Raw genomic sequence first — 19,232 nt, 5'->3', positions numbered from 1 at the left:
CTTGATGAGTTATGACAATTTCCAACGACAGTGCCGCGAATCCAGAGTGACAAAGAGCAAACGCATGGAACCAACAGATCCTCAACTGTCCAATCTTTCTCCCTGTTTCTCCTCCTGATGAATGTAAATATTGACAGGCAAGTCACAAAACGCCGTTCCGTCGCAATGATACAAAACCAGTATTTATGGTCGTCAAATGCTCAACAAGCCAAGCGCTAACACGTCTTTTCGCACATAGGCCAGCAGCCATCGCAGGCGCTACTTCCCATTATCAAGTGAAGCGGGTGGCTCTGACCTTGGTGGACTTGTTGGTCTCGGGGTCGAAGCCATAAATAGGTCGGCCGCATCGTTTAACGGCGTGAATAACCTAGCAGCCATCTCTCAGTACACTGCCCCGGTATTGAATCGCGCGGCGAACTTACGTCTGTGACGGTGACCGTTTTTCTCCTCGCATGGTCGACATATGCAACACAGTCGTGAAGAACCTGCGATCGTCAGTCCACGTAGCGAGACACGAGGGCCTGCCTGGAGGGCCAACACGTACCTCCTCAAGGTATGTTTTGAGAGCTCCCCGAACATCTTCATAGATCATACCAGAAATCCTTTTGACGCCGCCTCTGCGGGCCATACGACTAGGAATGAGTTAGTTCGGAGTTCTTGACTGCGCGCTGAGGGGACAAGACGCACCGAATGTCAGGTTTAGCTGCAGTGACATATTAGCGGTGTCGTTAATAAGGCTAAAGTTACAAATGGCCACGTACTGATACCGTTTATCGTACCTGTGATGATCTTGCTACGAGGAACGGTCAGCATACGAGTTCAACAAAATTCAACAAAGGCACATACCGATGACGCTTTGGGAGGGCTACACCCCGACCCTGGATAGTCTTCCCCCCCACGGCATGACGGGCGCTTCCTGGGCCACCACGGCCAACTTCAGAAGGCAACGTGCGAGGCATCCTGTTCGTTTGGGCCGATCGGAACGTATGACGTCCTCAAGCTGAGTGCGGATCCACGTTTGCCCAACTTGGGAGGTGGATAGCTGAACGGCGCTTAGGCTTGCAGTGAGGCGTGGTTGAACGATCCAGAAATTATAGCATCGAGCGAAGTCAATCGGTAGTAGAGTGTGAGAGATTCGGGATCATGTGCATCGGGATTGCTTGCGTTGAGGTTCTGAGAAGGCGGTCACAAGAGGTGAGGGACAATGTGATAGCCCAAGTGAGGTAACAACAAACATCACCAGCACGTGACTCATGCATCGCAAAGCAAGCTTTGTTCTCCTGATTGCAAAAGTGATCCTGAATAGATCCAACATTGAAGACGAATCTATTCTACACCTTATGTAAAGCTACGAAACCGCGCTGTGCTAGATTGCTGCCAACTCGCGCCGTGACTGGGGATAGCTGACTATCTGAATACAAGGGGTCGACGTAAACATCACCAGGAGTGGGAGCGCAAAAAATGCATTTGATTTCGTTAAAATTCATTCCTCGCACGGGGCTCAAGCTGCCCTTGCGGTATTCCTGGCCAGGCCAATTCACGCTGTATTACTTTTCCTATTACCACCAACCGGTCTCTTCCACAATGACAAGGTATATCAGTCAAAGGTGCCCTATGCATCGGTGTCGACCATCATGGTGGGCTCGGGGGCCTGACCAGTCTCTTCCTCTGCGGGAAGCGACACCGTGACCTCTTCTGAGCTAGATTCGTTGCCTCTCGCAGGACTGGCGGTCCGCGCTTTTTTGGACGGTCGTTCAGACTCATCATGCTGGCTTTCAAGGGCTTGTTCAGCGTCTCGGGCGGTCTTCGTTGCCGTAGCGGCCTTCAGCTCCAGTTCCAGCTCGTCCAACCGTCTCTTCAGGCTGTTCTCCCGCCGATGGGTCTCTTCCAACTGGGCGAGCAGTTGCGCTTCGCTTCCTCGGCTCTCTTCCAGTTGCGTCCGTAGTCCGGTCTGCTCCGAGTCGGCTACCTCATGCCCCCTGCGCGCGGCGGCTTCCTGTTGCTCCAGTTGACTTAATCGGCCCCTGAAGAGTTCATTGATGAGTTCGAGCTCGCGTACACGGGTCTTGAGGCTGGAGTTGGCTGCGATGAGCTGCTCGTGCGTCTGTGGCGTGTCGCCGTTCATTGGTGATCCAGACCCGTCGCCAGTTTGCCCAAAGTTCGAAGAATAAGGATCGTCCATCATGAACGATGGCAAGGGATTGTTATACATGGACGGCGTGTCGGTTCGAGAGATAGGGGATCCGTTGGCGCCATCTCCATGGAGATTCGCAGATCGCGGAGCAGCGTTACTTTGATGCGTCGCCTAAATAGTATTAGCAATGCGGTCCCCCAAGTTTGTTGCATTGCGCGCAAGTCGCGCAAGATACCACGCACCTTTTTCTTGCCATGCGCATCGCTGCGCGTGCCCTTCAGTCGATTGCGACTCTTTATGACATCCGTTTTCAAGGATATCGGCCTCGGCCGACCATGTAGCTTTAGGAACAGCCCGCAAGCATTGCAGAGTACATTGCCGTACTCGTCGCGACGCCATAATGGGGTCGTAGATGTACTACAGTTCTGACATGTAGGCTGTGACGATACGTTAGGAGCCATCTTCTCTCAAGTTGCGCAAACCATGGGAGGACTGCGGCGCAACTGGCGCGCATGAATCGATAAATACTATCGGAGCACTGATAAGGCAGGGCGACGTGGGGATGTCAAGGCCGGATCGCCGCAGCGGGCCTTGATAAGGTGGTGGAGTGGGATGCGTCAGAATGATTGGGAAGGTGGGCTAGCGTGCGATAATGCACGTGATGCAAACCATCAAGCAAGTGATAAGAACTTTCATGGCGATACTTGCGGCCAGATACGGGTAAAGATTTGATCCCAGTGATAAGAAAGGTGATGGATGAACTTACGAGGCCACTGCTCCCGCCGCCTGCCGTCGCCGCGGGTGTTGCGCCATTGTAGGACACTGGGTGCTGAGGAGGCGGCGGTGGTGCGTGTTGCGCTTGGGGTTGCGCGTCAGGCTGGTTATTCGAGGTATGCATCGAGCTGATAGCAAATGTCAGTAATCTGCAGTCTTGCGAGTGTCCCAGGCGCATCGCATAGGACAGGTGGGTTCTCGACATACCCGTGATCTTGTGCTGGATCGTCACTCCCGTTGGCATCGGGAAGACCACCGGTCATTCCGAGCAACTGCGAGACAGCATCGGCGGCAGCTGATGACGAATTGCGTCGCAGCTTGGAGTCGATCTGTTGCGGTTGCAATTCGGGCGCAACGTCTTCCATGTCGGCGACGAAGCGATGCGACGAGGCGCGTCCGTAAATTTGACGATTGGGTTATCGATAACAGACGATTAGAATGACAAAGGAGTCGCGGCAGGGCGCGTCAAAGTGAACCGAGTGCTCGCAGGTAGAGCGTGTTGCAGTGGTATTGAATAGTGCGCAGAGGAGGCCCTGTCGCGTTGCTGGTTGCCGTGATCAATTGAATTGGTTGAGAAGAGTTTGCGGAATTGTAGGAGGGAAAAGATTTGTTCTGAGGCGACTTGCACTGCGTAGGAGGACCTGTTAAGATTGGCGCGCTGTTTCCGGGCGGACTGGGCTGGCCATCATTACCTCGAGCAACTCCAAATGCTTCCCACATGCCAACAAGCTCCCCAAAGCTGGAATATGTAGGCAACTCGATGATTGACGATGGCCGCTCGGTCTTTATGTTCCTCATTCATTCTTGAGGACTATTTAGTTGCGCTTGCATCAGTAACCTGTCTAAACCACTGGTGTGGCTGAAGCCTGACGCAAGCCACACTTGAGGCACACTATACCTTAGAACGATACGTGCGAACAGGGCGACTGGTTATGATACACAGTCAGAATAAAAAGCAGAGTACACATTACTATCGGGGATCTCATCAGACCTTGTGACTGATGCTCATAAGATGCCTAATTACAAGTCAATTTTGATGGACGCGGCTGTTTGTCTATCGATGAACTGAAAGACTGCCAAACTCTGCTACCTCTGTGGGAAGTTGGAACAACCACACGCACGAACACGGCATGTTGACCTGCAGTGAGCATTTGAGGAGTCGCCCTTCAAAGCACGTTTACCAATCAACTGTTGTTATTAGTAGCTCGAAGCAGGACTAGAGCTCGACTTGAGTACTACTACCTTGGTAGACAGCCAGGTCTAGACGTCGGATCCCGGGTAGTTCCCGCCTTCTCGTCCCCAAGTACCTGAGGTACGCGCCCCACCACCAGCCACATAGCGGCGTCATTCTGAGGCGGGCAAACCGGCAGGCACGATTCGCAGCCCCTCCACAGCGGCGGTGAAGTGCCCTACAGGCCAAGCTTGAGTCTGTTTCCCACTTGGACCTTGCAACATTGTATCATACTGATCACCGGATTAGACGCGCCTACATCCGACTACAGACCTACAAATCCAACAAGATGTTTAACTGGGCAAAGCAACAGTATGATGCTGTCGCCGTCACAACCTGATCACAAAGGCTAACAAGCTGAGGCTGGCCAATGTGGCCGGCACCGCAGAACCCATCTACGGACCATCTGCTGTCCGCCCTGTCGGCGATGAAGTTGACGGAAGTACTTACACCGAACTCACGCGCGATGACCTCAAGTGGCAGGTCTTGGAAACGACCAACGTCGAGACCGAGACCTTTTATTTTGTTGCCGAGAGTGGCCAAATGGGCATGGCCCAGGTCATCTACAGCAACGTCATGTGCGAATCCCAGAACAATACACTGCAGTCATAGCTAACCGAAACCAAAAGGGGCGTTCGTGTGACAGCTCAGTTCAACTGCAAGGTCTTCTCAAAAGACCCCACCAAGGAGCATCTGTGGTGCTCGACACCCCTCAACAACATCGAATTCAGCGAGGACAAAGCGTCCTTTTTCGCCGAGAACTGCGCCCTCGAATTTTCGGCCGACGGCAACTCCTACACGATCAAGAGCGCCAACGATGAACGTGCGATTGTCAACCTCAAGGTCACCAAGGCGTCTCCGGGCTTCCAGGGCGGCAAGACTGGCCAAACCTTGTTTGGCACTGATCTCCAGAACCCTTGGGGCACCATGCGCCATGCATTCTGGCCTCGCTGCACTGCTGAGGGTACCATCACCACCAAAGAAGGTCCTATTGATTTCAAGGGCCAAGCCATGTACTCGTATGCCCTACAGGGCATGAAGCCTCACCATGCCGCCGCAAAGTGGAACTTTGTCAATTTCCAGGGACCCAAGTACTCGGCCATCATGATGGAGTTTACCACACCCGAGTCGTATGGAACCACGACAGTCAATGTTGGTGGCATTGTCAAGGATGGCGAGATCATCGCCGCTGGCTGCCTGAACAAGGCTACCCACACCGCCGTGAAGGAGGACACGGACAACGACTGGCCTGAGCCCAAAGGTGTGCGATTCGCGTGGAACGGAAAAAACAAGGAAGGCAAGGCTGTCGAAGGTGTAATCGAGGGCGCCATCGGAGACCGGACAGACCGGGTTGATGTCATGGCCGAGGTCCCTGGGTTCGTCAAGACCATCGTCGCTAGCGCCGCTGGTACCAAGCCTTACATCTACCAATACACGCCCAAGATGACGCTCAAGCTCAAGATTGGGGACGAGACGATTGAGGAAGAGGGCCAAGTCTTCATGGAAGCCACTTTCATCGTGCAATAGGAAGCGCTGAGGAAACGAGCGCAGAGGAAGTAGGCACTTCGAATTCGGGTATGGACTAATCATGGTAGACGTTGGAGACGGCTGTCACTCGCTACGACCTATAATACTTTAATGAACTTTTTTTGCTCTGAGATGAGACACGTGGCTGGGGCCTCGTCGCGATGTTGACTTTAGCGGCGCGCGTCACGAAGCATTCCAGCGCGAGTAGACACTTGTACTTGAGGCGAGAATCCCCAAGCTTTTGCAACGGGTACTCTCTTCTATTTCAAAAAGTATTGCCACATACATCTCTCTTACAATGACTTTAATAGCAGCCTACGAAGTTTACACACCAATGGAGTCCTCGCCTCTTAACCCACATGCCTGCGCACGCCGTCGGAAAGCCATACCCCAGCGCGGGCGTACAGCACTCAGTCCATGCGAGAAGCTTTTGCGCCGCAAAGCAGCCGAAGCGTGGAAATCAGAAATCATATATCGTCAAGTGTGCCAGTACGAGCAAGTCACTGTTGACGCGCTCAAGGCCGCCCGAGTGGTTGTTACCCCTTGATAGCCGCACCCCGAGACGGACAGGTGAACATGGCTGGCTAACGCGGCATAAGGTTCCAGGACATCGAGTTTCGCATTCTTCTCAATTGGCGAGCGGCACAGAGGCGGCGGGATCAGAATGTCATACCTGGCGATCCGGTCAAGCGGGATCACCGTCCGTTGCCGTGTACGCCCTTGCCTACGTGAGGCTCCTTTCGCCGGGGCGACTGTTGGGATCGTTGCATTTTTGGCGCAGAATGTTGCCAGAGAAGGTCACTATTGCCAAAAGCTCGTGGTGGTAGATGGAGAGAGAAATTCGTGTGTGATTACATTGTCGTGTATACATGAGGCCGAAGCCAGGGGAGACACATGAGCCTATGTACCCGTATATGAATAAACGCCAGCGTCCCGTCTATGCCTGATGGTGGTACATGGAATCAGCCGCCTCACTGATCCTTGTTCTTGTCTTCTTTTACTTCCTCTATCCGCGTTGCCGCTTGTGCCTTTGATTCTTCTTCCTCTTTCTTCCTAATGTCCGTCTCGACTTGCCATATGGCGCGCTCGAGCTCGACGGTTAGGGCTGGTATGCCCAGTGTCTCCGTGAATTGCTTGACCTGGTCTTGTCGTAGGAGCATGGTCTCTGTCTTTGCGTCATATAGATGAGACGAACCACCGTATAGGGTTTCCAATGCGCTGGAGGGCGCAGTCTGCAGGAGTTGCTTGTCAATCAGCCACTTGACGTGCTTCCCTCCCGCTATCGCTCTCCAATGCGACCAGGCGCGATACGCCAGGTAAAAGAAGGGCAAGTTGGGTATCCTGGCTCATGGTTAGCTTTGGTTACGGAAACCCTCGCGGTCTTTCGATGCTGGACTCACACTGGCAATATGCCGATGGGTATCGTCAACGGCATGCCGACGATGCAGTACATCAGTCTTTTCCTGTGCAGCCCATCCCTCTCTGTCGCCAACGCTTTGATCACGCCCTGCACCTTGTGCACGGGCAATGCACTTGCGGGGAAAACTACCTGGACCTTCTCCTTGCCGCGAATCTCCTTCTCTTGTCGCCTCGCCGACAATGGCGGGACGCTCTTCAAGCCCCATTCCTCGTATGGAATCCGCCGCAGGGCCTGGTTGCCGTAGTCAACCACCTTGCGCTGCCAGCCAGAGTCCTTCTGTTCCCAACCCGCCCACGTCTTGGCTGCGTAGTTGACAGCCTTGTCGAGATACGACTTGTCGGCCGTTGTGGTATTGATGTTGAGTCGTTGCGCGTAGAGCAGCGTCCGCCGCGTCGATATGGGGAGGAGATAGAGACGCATCTCGTCGATTGAGACAGCGCAGAGCTGCACAATCTCGCGTCGCAACGCGCCGCAGCTCAGCAGGAAGGCAGGTACCTTAGGTAGGCTGTCTTGTTGGTGTCGACCGAGCTGCTCATGCAAGAGACGTCGGGAAGTGGGCGCAGCAGGTGTCTTAAAGGCTTGTCGCGTCGTCGCGTCCGGTGGCAAGAAAAGATTGTGCGCGAGGCAGACTTGAAGTCCAGACCGGAAGCTGGGCGTTTTAGAGGGAAAATTAGGTACTAGCAGGTAGTAGAGGGCGTCGAATCGATGCGTAGACGTCAACAATTATCAAGAACTTTGGCTGGACCCGTTTTTCCTCAATGCCATGCCGATCCACGTCCAAACAGTGACGCACATGGTCTCATGGTGCGCGCCGGCGTACTGGGAATCTCACGCAAGTGTGGACCAGCTTTGTCAAGGGACAACTTGGTGATCTGGATGCTTTCCCTTTCATACTGATTGCCATTCGCATCGTCCTGCGTATGTCGTGATGATGGTTATGCACGCTTGGCTGTGCTCGACTGTACCTGTTAATGGCTTCCAGTCAGTAAGTAGGTAAGTCGTATGAACATGTATTGTCGCCATGGATGATGAAACGCACGGTCTCTTCATCATTCAAAGTCATGCTATTCCAAGTGATAGCTATACAATTATAAAATCTTCACGAGGCCTCTTCAGCAGGTTCCCCTGCCACAGGAGTCTCATCTGGCGCAGGTAGATCTTCCCGAGCAACCTGCTCCTCTACAGTTTGCGCCTCCTCTGGTTTGACCGCGCCGTCATTTTCAACCTCAGCTTTCGGCTCGACTGTCGCATCCTCCTCCTCCTTCTTCTGCTCCCCATTCTGCGCTGCCGCCTTCTTCTCCTGCTGTTGCTTGAGAGTCGTGTTGATCAGTGGCGAGGTGTCGTTGAACACGCGCAGCAACATGGCCGCTCTGTCTTCTTTGGGAAGCATCAGATTGAGGCTCTTGATGCTCTTCCACAAGGGCAGCGCCATCCTTTCTGTGAAATCGGGATCGCTGCCATCTGGTTCGACGCGCAGGACGGCACAGCCCATCCCAATGTCGCGCACACGCTCACCAATCTCGTCAAAGTCCTTCCAGCCGTCGCTGGTGAGGCTGGGGAACATCTCAATCAACAGGCGGCGGAGAGTTTCCTTGTTCCGCAAGTGAACCACACGAGGTTCGCCGACATAACCCTGCAGAATGGGAATGCCCTCGTTCTGTATCCGCCAGCGGCAGACTTCAGCGGACGGCGCATCCTGCTTCATGTACATCCTTACGCCACCGTGAACGAACTTGATACCACGCCCCTCATTCTCAGTGAGGATGTCCCGCATAAGAGCGGTGGTGTAGTAGATAGCCTTGGCAGGCTCACCCATCTCGTTGCGAACCATGTAGCGGTCATCGGGGAAACGAGTCGAAAGGTGGTAAAATTCCTTGATGTTTTGGATGATGGGGTGGGTAGCGTCGAGATATTTGAAAGGCTCTTCAATCGGTCCCTTGCGAGGCTTCTCCGGCTGCGCAGCTGGTGTCACAGCTGCTGACGAGTCTGCCTCCGTCTTGACTTTCTTGGAAGGCTGTTCTTGCTCTTCGGTGTCCAAGGGTCTCTTGTTGCTTGTGCCTTCGGCGTCGTCCATGACGGCGTCTTCAGTTTTCACCTCGACCTTGGTTTCTGCGGCAGCAGCCTCCGCCTTGGGCTCATCAGTAGCAGCAGCAGGGGCCTTGGGCTCCGCCGTCGCTGTCGCCACACTTTGCTTCTCGCTGGGCTCTTGAGCTGCGGCCTCTGACTTGACGATGGTGGACGGTTCATTCTCGTTGCGGGCCTTGAACTCGTTCTTCTTCTGCAAGACAGTAATGAAGAAACCACCGGTATCTTGCATATGAGGGTATACACGCATGCAGCGCTCCAGAGGTAGCCCATAGCCCAGTGTACCCTCGGCGGGCGGGAACATGGTCTCGACAACACGGCCGGGTACCACGCCACCGTTCATTTCGTTGGCGTGTTTGATGACTTCCTCGTGCGAGTTCCAGATGCGGCTGTTCTTGTCAATAATCTTCCAATCTCTGAAGCCCGGATAGCGCTTGAGTTTGGGCAGCTCCTGACTGCAATCGATAATCTCCACGTTCGCCTCACCACCGCAACGATCAATCGCGGCCGCGACCACAGCCTCGTTCTCAACAGGGTTCATGGAGCATGTGGAGTAGACGACCTTGCCGCCCGCCTTCAACAGCTGGAGCGCGCGAACCAGGATCCTGATCTGTGTGAGATGAAGACCGAGCGCGCTGCCTGGCTGCCAGTCCTTCCACAGGTTCACGTTCTTTCGGAGGGTGCCGTCACCGGAGCAAGGGACGTCGGCCAGAATGCGGTCGAACTTGAGGTAATTGGCAGCCTTGGGGTTCTCGCGGTTCGGAATCTTGATCGAGGGGAACTGCGTGGCGTCGTGGTTCGTGACAAGTAGATTGGGCGAGGAAAGACGCTTCAGCTGATGAACCAGCATGTGGCCACGCTTGTAGTCGGAGTCGTTGGCGATGAGAAGGCCGGTCGAGCGGCCACAATCGCTAGGGTCAGCCTCAAGATCAGCCTCGCGCTCCTCCTGCGTCTCCGCTCCCAAGTCCAGGCCGTCTTCCTGCGCAAACGATCGCAAAGTCTTGCGCACACGAGCCTCCTCGCCACGCATGATCATCTCGAGCAATTGCGCAGCCTTGCTACCGGGCGCGGCGCACATGTCGAGAACAACGTGGTTTGGCTGGACGTCCATGAGCATGGGAGGGATCATGCTGACAACCTCTTGTCTGCTGATGTTTCCGACGCTGGTCTCGGACACGAGGAACTTCTGAAAAGCGGCGAACGGAGGGAACTTGCGGATGACGTTCTTGGGAGTGGTCATCCACCAAGCGAGATCGTTGGGGTACCATGGGACTGGCTTCGGTGGCTCGACGGGTCGACCATCGTGGAACTCAATGCCCGTGATCTGGGGAATGTAGCGGGTTTCTAATAAGCGCTTCACAGCGAGCGCATGGCTGGGTTGTGTCAGTACAGAAAAGGTCACGGCCAGCGTTCAACGTACCCTTTTGATCCACAGAAACGGAAGCTGTTGGGGAGCTCGCGCCTCAGCGCCTCCCAGAACTCGTTTTTCTCCCCTTCCGGAAGCTGGAGCAGCTCATCGTAGAACTTTTGAAAGTTCTTGTGCTGTTTCTCGACGGCCGGATACTCCTTCCAAGAATTGGTACGTTCGCCATTGCTACGGCCACCGCCGCGCTTGCCACCCTGGGATAAGTTAGTCAATTGGCCAGGGCATGCGAGGATTCAGGGCGACTTACACGAAAGCCACCTCTTTTACCCATGATTGCGAGGTCGGCAACAGGATGAATTGGATGCGGAAAGTGAAATTTTCCCAGAGAAAATGCGACGCTTGGAGGCGCGCGCGGGATGTTGGAGAAAAAAGGTGGGCTTGTCCGCAGTGTACCCATTGGCCTGTACCCGCCCGCCAGGCGACAATAAACGGTAAGCAGTCAGTGCAGTGTCCTGGGGTGTGAAATCCAGTCCCTATTGTGTCCACTGCTGCCCCGCTACGGTTGACGCCAGGCACTGGCAGGCCCCGCGACGCGAGACATATCGTAGTCTAAGGTAATCTAGTCTAGTGTTTGTTGCCTGATCGAATGTTTAAATGGTGAATAATCTACTAATAGTATACTGTATTGTACATAATTACATCTTCCTCACTCATCCAATAATCCTACAGTCCAATGCGTGATCCGGTCGACGCCCTGCTTGTTGATCGCACTGACCGGGATGGCAGTGCACTTCTTAATCCAGGCGCCTTCGACACCGCTGGGATGACCAACCTCCCCCTTTGTGATCTTCTCCAGATATGTGCTCAGCTGGCGATAATTGTCCTTTGTGTCTGGCTTATCAGCCTTGGTCGCGACCACGAACCAGGGTTTGCCGGCAATGTGCTTGGCTGCCGCAGGCGTATGGTTCGGCGAAGTGAGATCCGCGTTCAGTACATCGAGAGGCCGACTGGAACCGTCTTCTGTCATGCTCCAGTCGATGTGAGATGATGTTTCACGGCTGCGATCCTCTTCCTCGCGCATCTGTGCATACAGACCGACCTCGCGCCACAAGGAATTCAGGGCTTTGACTGCGTCGCCAGCAGACAAATCGATCACAAAGGCGAGCACGCCAGCGCGCTCAACGTGACGTAGAAAGGCGATACCCAAGCCACGGTCCAGATGTGCGCCCTCAATCAGACCAGGGATATCCGCGACGGTGAATCGGGTGCGAGGATCCGCAGCTGTACTGGCGCGGTCTCTCGATGGTATCGAAGGGCGTCCGGTATACTTGTCCAAGACTACTGTGCCAATGTTGGGCTGCAGGGTGGTGAAAGCCCAATTGCCAACTCGGGTTCGGCTATTTGTCAAAGCCCGCAGCAAAGTGCTCTTGCCGGCATTGGGGAGACCGACAAGGCCGACATCCGCGAGGAGCTTCAGCTCGAGCTCGATCTTCATCGTGACAGCCTCGTCACCCTTGGTAGCAAACATGGGTCGAGGATGCTGTCGAGAGTTGAAATGCGGGTTACCAAGACCACCAATACCGCCAGTCGCGAGCAAAACAGGGTGCTCAGTCGGTCTCGACAGATCCAGCTGAATGGGGCCCGGCGGTTGGGACAGGTATTTGGTCCGCTTGGGCAGTTTAGGGAACTGTTCGTTGCCCATTTCGCTTTTCGATAAGCCAGGGTAAAGCAGCCATTTGTGGTTCCTCGGATCCTGGGGCGAGCCATCTTCGTCTTCGTTCTCGTTTTCGTCCTGTTTCTCCAGCAGATCCTGCATGATGGCGCGCTCGTATTCGTCCTCCTCTTCTTCGGCAGCCTTGGCAAGCCTCTTCCTCTGCTCTTCAGCCTCTCGTTGCTCCCTCTTGCGCTGCTTCTCTAAGCCCCTGAAGACCCGGTAGCTCATCTCCTCCTCAGCATAAGGGTCGTGGCGCTCGATTTCGCGAACAATGGTCCCCACTGGTACCGTGATGATCACGTCTTCCCCCTTTGTGCCACTCCTTGCGCTTCCTTGGCCGTGTCGTCCCCGACCAGCCCGGACGAAACGCCTTCGCGCAATCTTGTGCAAAGACGTCTCTCCATGGGCAGCCTGGATATAGATGTTGCCGCCTGCGCCTCCATCTCCGCCGTTTGGTGGACCATCGGGCATGAAAGCTTCCCTCAAAAAGGACACACACCCATTGCCACCTCGACCAGCATATAGCGTTAGCTCAGCTTTGTCGGCGAACTTGGGGTTGGCATAGTCGTCTGGCGCAGGGTTCAGGCGTGACTCTGGGAGATCATTGATGACTTGGGTTGTCGAGGAGCATCGGTACTGGGTGATGCGCGAAGAGACGCGCACCAGGAACAGTGAGGGATACAAGAAAGGAGCGAGAGTTGCTGTGCCCGGTGCGCAGCGAGGAGGCATGGCTGGCAATGTACAGGCGAAGATGCAGGACCGGCGCATTGCTTTCGATGGAGCTCCAGATTTCCTGAGCAAGCGGTTTCAGCTTATCGATAAGCACCACATCCATGAAGATGGATCCTCAGGCTCTGGTCAACCGACCCGATGATAGCTTACCCTGGATGACTTGCAATATCATCCTCACACTCTGTCCTTTGCCGCGTTCACATCGTCCTATATGGCGCCTTCATGATCCCCAAACATTGAAAGATTGGCGATACTGGGGCCGGCAAACCATTGATAGACGGCCAGCCGATGAACAACATCCTTTGAGGGTCTGTGCCACGCCTCGACAAGTATCTTATGAGGCGATCAGATCTGTGAGATGTAACTTCGCTTTACCTGCCCAACCACCGTCGGACATAGGAAGTCGCCAATCAGGCGAGCAAAAAGCACTGCACCATGCACATGCAGCTGTATGCAAGTGCAGCTGTTCAACAACAAGCGGGCCTCCAGTCTCTTCTGACTCGGTAAAATGCGGTGAACCAAGCATACCAGCCCAATCCCAAAGAACCCGCCTTGCATGTCTCTGAAGCGACTGAAGCGACCTGCGCTGTGCTCACCGACGTGGTGCCACAGGGCCGAGCGTCCAACACCGTAGCCGCTTTTTGGAGGCTGGAATCTTGGAAGAGTCCATTCTCCTCCCTTGTCTCACAGTTGTCCGACTACACACAAACGTTTACAAACGTCGGTCAGCTTATATCATCAGCTTCAAAAAAAAGTTTGTGTTGACAGGTTACTGTCCGACGTCTGTTTGTCTGTCAGCGGAGCCAAACATCGGCCCACCCGCCTCCTCACTCGCCTCATCGACGCTCGCTGCCGGCTTCCACAAGAACAACACTCCTCGCGCCATTGGGTTCGATTACATACCCTCCATTGGGCTAGCTTGCATACGATCCGGTGGCCCGCATTCGAGCCACGACATCTAGGGTGTCCGCCTAGGTTCTCTCATTCGATCCTTCTCCACGCAGCTCGACGTGCTTTTCCCCACGCTACTCCCGCTTGAGAGATCTTCAACTCTGTTCTTAGAGCCTCCCTCCTTGTCTCTGCCCTTCGTCTCCTCGTAACGCGACCTCTGCTTGGGTGGGCTTGCAGGATACATACGTACTCTACCTTCATGTTCCCTGACGACGGAGCTCCAGTCAGTCAGTCCTCCTGGAACCTGTATCGGCATACGATTGTCACCACTACGCACGTCCGGCCCCTCGCCCACTCTCCTACCGTCCGTCTGCCGGGACCATCCCTCCATTCTCAGCTCAGCTACCGCTCTCTGTACCTGCTCTAAAGTCAGTTGATCTCCATCTTCCACTAGCCCCCGCCCCCCTCCCTTCTCCAACGTCTTCCCGTCTTCCCGTCTTGAATCTTGGTTTCTTCCTCTTCCCTCTGGCCTACTGCTGCTGTCCATCTGTACACGGCCCTCCACGCGGTCTCTGATGGTCGACATCTCGGGACGACGTGGGCGCCTGTCACTAGCATTCCCATTCATGATTCCACTCGTTCCCGAACTAAAGCTAAGATGTATCTGAAGAGGCAGAAATCTCGGCGGACCATCATCAAAATGGATCCTGACTGTGCAATATGCCGAGCACCAGCCGAAGCCGCCTGCGACTGCGAGGCCAAGGGCCTTGAGGTGGCTGTCAAGCAGGCCGAAGAGAAAGTCATGCTGTCCATCTACGAAGAGATACGGTATGTCCCTTGGTTTCAGCGGCCACGAATCCCCGTCCACTGACGTTCCCAGCATGTGGGTGCGAAAACGCGCTCAGGATCACATTCTGGAACACTTTCGTCAACTCACAGAGCAGCGGAAGAAGCAGCACCAAGACAGACTGGAGCAGGTTCATGATCAAGCTTATACACGTTATGGCGCCCCCCCTCACCCGCGAACTTTGCAAGACGCCGAGATGGAGTTGAAGCATGGCATTGACGGGGACTGGCGGTCGAGCGTGCACCGATACCCCGAAGTGCTGGAGCACTTTTTCAACCTAGTGGAGCTTTCGCTGCCGGCGGACGATGATCCTGCCGTACGGAACCCTCCAACATCAGCGGGAGCGGTCGTACCACGGGGCAAACCGCCCTCCAACCGGAGGAACAACAGCTACAAGAACGACTTTCATCACGAGCCACCCTACTTGCCGGGTATCGACACCGGACTGGGCCTCTACGCGCCTCCACGGACACCGCCTCCAGAGAGGCAGCAGCGCCGCGGACATGGAGGACGAAAGGATCGCTCCATGCGGTACTCGCAACCCCCACCACCGCAGCATGCACCGTACGCGCCTTATCCGGGGGGTCATGCTCCCTACATGGGCTAAGAACTCATCTGCTTGTGGGATTCTTGCCACGACGAAGACACGATAATGACATGACACGGAGCATCATCTATCACGACTGCATTGGGAGGCGAACCAGAATACATGGTCACGAGTGCTCATAGGAGGGGGGCGAACTCGTTTTACGGAGGGTTAATGTGAAATGTTCGACTAGCAAGACTGGAAAACCGGTGTACGGCGTTTATTACCACGGGCCTACTATTACACAAAAATGTCATTACATAGAAACGCTCATCAGAGGCTTGGGACTGAGCATGTCCCGTCATTGGCGCTTCTGCTCAGCTCAGGACCTTTAACAATTGCATCAATCATCATCAAGCCAGGGAAAGCCAAGTTGGAAATAAGTGTTATGTTTATGTTGGTTCCCATCAATTGCGCTCCATGTAAGGATAGACGTTCCCGAAATAATAATATCGACCGCCTTTCCTTGGCCCCTATGTAAACGATGATGGTGAAGTCCGGTTATGTAGGGCCCCGTCCGATAGCCCCCAATTTTATATATTCCTGTGCCCCAAAACAAACTATAACTTGAAAAGTGCGTGGGTTCGGTGAGTTGCGTAATGTCGGTAATGGTTGAGAGGAGTTCGAGCAGACTGGTGGTACGGTGGCTGTGACTGCAGTGTCTTTACGACTCCTGCTTGTCCTCGAGAGAGGTCTCCTTGACGCCTTGGGTGGCCTCGTCAACACCGTTGCCATTAGCGTCGGCCTTTTCGAGCTCCTCGATCCTCTTCTTGGCCTTTTCAATGTTCTGCTTCCCCGTTAGCGATTAGTTCTTGAGTGGAGAATGGGGGGCGACTGACCTTTTGCGTCTGAGTCTCCTGGTCCGCCTTCCACTGGTCCAGCTTGGCGCGGACCTTCTTGGTGACCTCGGGCACGTCGGCCTGGCTCATGGGCGGGTCGATGCCCATGAAAGCGCAGTCCTCGACGACCGAAGGGGGGCAGTTGAAGCTCTTGGCAGAGGCGCCGCCAGCACCACCCTTCTTACCCTTCTTGCCCTTCTTGGCGATGGGGGCAAAGAGGTCCTCCTCACGCTCGTCCTTGCGGAGGAGCTTGGTGCCAGCAGGGGCGTCCTCGACCTTGCGGGTGGCCTGGGCCGTCAGGCCAGACTCAGCCATCAAGGGGCCCTTCTCCACCTTGTGCTCGGGGTCGAGAAAGAGGAGCAGGCTGTTGGCGCGGCGGATCTCCTCCATGTAGGCTGGGTCGCTGGCCTCGGCGAGAACGTTCTCGGCATCGGCCTTCTTGCGGTCCTGAAGGTACTTCTCCTGCTCGGCCTTGCGCCTCTCGCGCGCCTTGTCCTTCTGCTCACGGTCGTAGGCGTTGAAGGCCTTGCGCTGGGTGTGGTAGTCGTCCTTGATCTTGCGGATCGCGGCCCAGGTCTCCTGCTGCTCGGCGTGGAGCTTGGTGCGCTCGTCGCGCAGCGAGTTGATGCTCTTATACGCCTCGTCCTGCTCGGCCTTGATGGCGTCCAGCTCGGCCTGGATGGCATTGTACTTTTCCGACATGGCCTTCTGCTCGGGGTCGTCCATCGAGTCCTTGATCTCCTTGATCTTGGCGCGAGTCTCGTCGATCTGGCGCTGCGCGTCGTCAAACTGGCCAAAGTTCTTGCGCACCTTGCGGAGGTTGGAAATGTCCGCCAGCGCCTTCTTCTCGTCGACCAGACGCATGGTCCCGCTGTTGACCTGCTTCTCGAGCGACGCAATCTCGCGGTCGACGTCCTCGACCGACTTGTACGGCACCTTGCCCTTGGCGTTCTTCTGCTCCTGGATGCGGCTGCGCAGCTGCTCGTCGAGCTTCTTGATCTGGTCCAGCTTGCTCGTGCGGGCGTTCTTACCGCCCGCCTGCTTGGTGCGGATCTCGTTGGCCTGGGCGATGAGCTCCTTGCGGCGCTTCTGCGTCGGGGTCTCGGCGTCCTTCTTGGGCATGGCAATGTCGATCTTGGCCTTGATGGCATTCAGACGGTCCATGGCAGCCTTATGAGCCTTCTCAGCCGCGGCGAGGGACTTGTTGTAGGCATCCTCGTCGGGCTTGGTGGGACGCTGCTGCTGCTGCTTGGTGTCGGCCGCAGGGGCAGCAACGGGAGCTTCAGTATCGGCCATTGTGACGAGAAAACGGGGTGGATAGGGGGGAGGAGGAAACCAGAAAGGACGAGCCGGCGGGACAAGACGGGCGACGACGAAGGGGGGAGGGCGGAGCGAAGAAGAGGATGGCGATGCTACGACACCAGTGCGTGGAGGAGCACTTGGGGTGAGGTGGGCAGAAAAGGACTGCATGTGCTCCTAGGCCAACAAAAGTATCGCGAAATGGTCTCGCCCCGTGTTCTCAACCGTCCTAATTGGGGCTAAGACGGTCCGTGCGGCCGGGCTCCGTACTGCACCACTTTTGGTCCCAAGGGTCCAGCATGGCAGTCCTTCAGGGGGTTCTGGCCCTGAGTGGCCCTGAGTGAGCGTCAAACTCCAGGCACCAGATGTTCCTCAGTTTCTAGCGGTCTGGTCTAGCGCGTGTCCAGTCCAGTCCCGTTCGACGAATGTCGAATTGTCGACTCGAGTCCCAAAAAGAGGTGGGGCGGCCGATAGTGGGGCCGTGCAAGCGCAACTCCAAACTGCATTCTGAGAAACAGATCACGTGCTAGAGGACCAAACCTTCTTAGCAGGTCCCGCGCAAGGCGCTGACAGCTTTTGGGCTACCCGGCGGGCCTGAACCACTGCAATCGCTGCATGAAGACCGACCCGCCAATTTTTTTGAACATTCATTCGCGATCGCCACGAGCAACGACATTCACGCACGCCTCTCGCCCTCCACGAAACGACTTTCCTGCGGCATTCACTGCACTTGATTGAAAGACTCGGAATCATGGACGACTTTGGTGGTAACGATGCCAAGTCCAAGGAGGTCGTCCGCCTCTGGCGCGCGTGGAGGACGGTTCACGAGATGATTGCGGATCGCGTACGTTGCCTCGACACTGACCATTGCTGGCTCTCTCTAACGCCCACACCAGGAATACGAACTGTCCGAAGATGAAGTCAAGATCTCCCTCGACCGCTTCCGCGAGGAATACTGCTCCCCAGATGGCTCTGTCAAGTCAGTTTGCCCTTCCGCCCTGTCCACGACAGGACCGAACCTGAGAGCCTCAGGACTGACCATCATCACAGTCGCGCCAAGCTCAACTTCTCCGCCCGTCCCAGCGAATCCATGATGCGCAAGTCCGTGCCCGCGCCCACAGCCGCCAACCCGAACCCGGGCCCCGACTGCGGCCCCGTCTGGGTCGAGTTCCTCTCCGACAAGACCTTTGGCATCCAGCAGATCCGCGCGTTCGCAAAGTACATTATCACAAACAACTACAAAGCCGGCATCATGGTGTGCCACGTCGCGCTCTCGTCGGCGGCGCGCAAGTCGCTCGTCTCCGTGGAGAACATGGTCAAGATTGAGTGCTTCCTCGAGGACGACCTGCTCGTCAACATCACGCACCACGAGCTGGTGCCCAAGCACGTCGTCCTGAGCCGGGAGGAGAAGGCGGCGCTGTTGAAGAGGTACAGGCTCAAGGAGACGCAGCTACCCCGAATCCTGAGTAAGGATCCCGTGGCGCGGTATCTGGGGCTGCAGAGGAGTCAGGTTGTCAAGATTATCAGGACAAGTGAGACGGCAGGCCGATATGCCAGTTACCGTCTCTGTGTCTGAGGAGGAAGAAACCTGCAGGCGTGTTTCCAGTTGAGGGGGAAGGTCAAGTTGGCGTTTAGGGTTATTGCTTGGTTTATGCGTAAATCCGAGATACTCGGAAATAGAAGGTCATCATCTATATTCAGGAAATGCCATTGTAATCACTGTCATTGAGTCCACGTAACATGCTCCGGTCATTGAGTGCGAATGTTGTGCCAACAGTTCCAGCACC

The 19,232-nt window shown here is 55.4% G+C and overlaps 9 protein-coding genes across 9 annotated transcripts; 3 read left to right on the top strand and 6 right to left on the bottom strand.

Annotated features, from left to right (window-relative positions):
• Positions 1–271: 271 nt before the first annotated feature.
• F5Z01DRAFT_669684 (histone H4) lies at positions 272–959 on the bottom strand (the record flags this gene model as incomplete). Its single annotated transcript, XM_046264453.1, has 6 exons — positions 272–367; positions 423–485; positions 545–632; positions 688–703; positions 762–793; positions 847–959. 6 exons carry the CDS (start codon positions 957–959, stop codon positions 272–274), a joined length of 408 nt encoding a protein of 135 aa, XP_046122873.1.
• Positions 960–1,452: 493 nt separating this feature from the next.
• On the bottom strand, positions 1,453–3,563 carry F5Z01DRAFT_641833 (uncharacterized protein). The gene is made up of 4 exons (XM_046262603.1): positions 3,116–3,563; positions 2,901–3,036; positions 2,377–2,571; positions 1,453–2,305 (listed from the first exon to the last, which is right to left on the bottom strand). The coding sequence occupies exons 1-4, from the start codon at positions 3,271–3,273 to the stop codon at positions 1,613–1,615; spliced, it is 1,182 nt and encodes a 393-aa protein (XP_046122872.1). The 5' UTR covers positions 3,274–3,563; the 3' UTR covers positions 1,453–1,612.
• An 865-nt stretch (positions 3,564–4,428) lies between these two features.
• On the top strand, positions 4,429–5,666 carry F5Z01DRAFT_669682 (survival factor 1; the record flags this gene model as incomplete). The annotated part of the gene is made up of 3 exons (XM_046264452.1): positions 4,429–4,451; positions 4,502–4,717; positions 4,769–5,666. 3 exons carry the CDS (start codon positions 4,429–4,431, stop codon positions 5,664–5,666), a joined length of 1,137 nt encoding a protein of 378 aa, XP_046122871.1.
• Positions 5,667–6,637: 971 nt separating this feature from the next.
• F5Z01DRAFT_614685 (mitochondrial K+-H+ exchange-related-domain-containing protein) lies at positions 6,638–7,506 on the bottom strand (the record flags this gene model as incomplete). Its single annotated transcript, XM_046260828.1, has 2 exons — positions 6,638–7,007; positions 7,067–7,506. The coding sequence occupies 2 exons, from the start codon at positions 7,504–7,506 to the stop codon at positions 6,638–6,640; spliced, it is 810 nt and encodes a 269-aa protein (XP_046122870.1).
• A 580-nt stretch (positions 7,507–8,086) lies between these two features.
• Positions 8,087–10,993, bottom strand: F5Z01DRAFT_641824 (putative methyltransferase). The gene is made up of 3 exons (XM_046262602.1): positions 10,845–10,993; positions 10,592–10,791; positions 8,087–10,544 (listed from the first exon to the last, which is right to left on the bottom strand). The coding sequence occupies exons 1-3, from the start codon at positions 10,866–10,868 to the stop codon at positions 8,186–8,188; spliced, it is 2,583 nt and encodes an 860-aa protein (XP_046122869.1). The 5' UTR covers positions 10,869–10,993; the 3' UTR covers positions 8,087–8,185.
• A 250-nt stretch (positions 10,994–11,243) lies between these two features.
• F5Z01DRAFT_614301 (P-loop containing nucleoside triphosphate hydrolase protein) lies at positions 11,244–12,980 on the bottom strand (the record flags this gene model as incomplete). Its single annotated transcript, XM_046260812.1, has 1 exon — positions 11,244–12,980. One exon carries the CDS (start codon positions 12,978–12,980, stop codon positions 11,244–11,246), a length of 1,737 nt encoding a protein of 578 aa, XP_046122868.1.
• An 857-nt stretch (positions 12,981–13,837) lies between these two features.
• Positions 13,838–15,443, top strand: F5Z01DRAFT_10507 (uncharacterized protein). The gene is made up of 3 exons (XM_046257355.1): positions 13,838–14,157; positions 14,545–14,702; positions 14,755–15,443. The coding sequence occupies exons 1-3, from the start codon at positions 14,134–14,136 to the stop codon at positions 15,326–15,328; spliced, it is 756 nt and encodes a 251-aa protein (XP_046122867.1). The 5' UTR covers positions 13,838–14,133; the 3' UTR covers positions 15,329–15,443.
• A 630-nt stretch (positions 15,444–16,073) lies between these two features.
• Positions 16,074–18,000, bottom strand: F5Z01DRAFT_641814 (uncharacterized protein). Its single transcript, XM_046262601.1, has one exon. The coding sequence runs from the start codon at positions 17,614–17,616 to the stop codon at positions 16,087–16,089; it is 1,530 nt and encodes a 509-aa protein (XP_046122866.1). The 5' UTR covers positions 17,617–18,000; the 3' UTR covers positions 16,074–16,086.
• F5Z01DRAFT_641811 (RNA polymerase) lies at positions 18,001–19,232 on the top strand. The gene is made up of 3 exons (XM_046262600.1): positions 18,001–18,289; positions 18,342–18,424; positions 18,496–19,232. Exons 1-3 carry the CDS (start codon positions 18,197–18,199, stop codon positions 19,019–19,021), a joined length of 702 nt encoding a protein of 233 aa, XP_046122865.1. The 5' UTR covers positions 18,001–18,196; the 3' UTR covers positions 19,022–19,232.

This window comes from Emericellopsis atlantica (genome assembly GCF_019669845.1).
Source record: "Emericellopsis atlantica unplaced genomic scaffold F5Z01scaffold_1, whole genome shotgun sequence".
NCBI classification, from domain to species: Eukaryota; Fungi; Ascomycota; class Sordariomycetes; order Hypocreales; family Bionectriaceae; genus Emericellopsis; species Emericellopsis atlantica.
The sequence above is the reverse complement of the archived record's forward strand: the minus strand, read 5'-3'. Positions and strand labels throughout refer to the sequence as shown.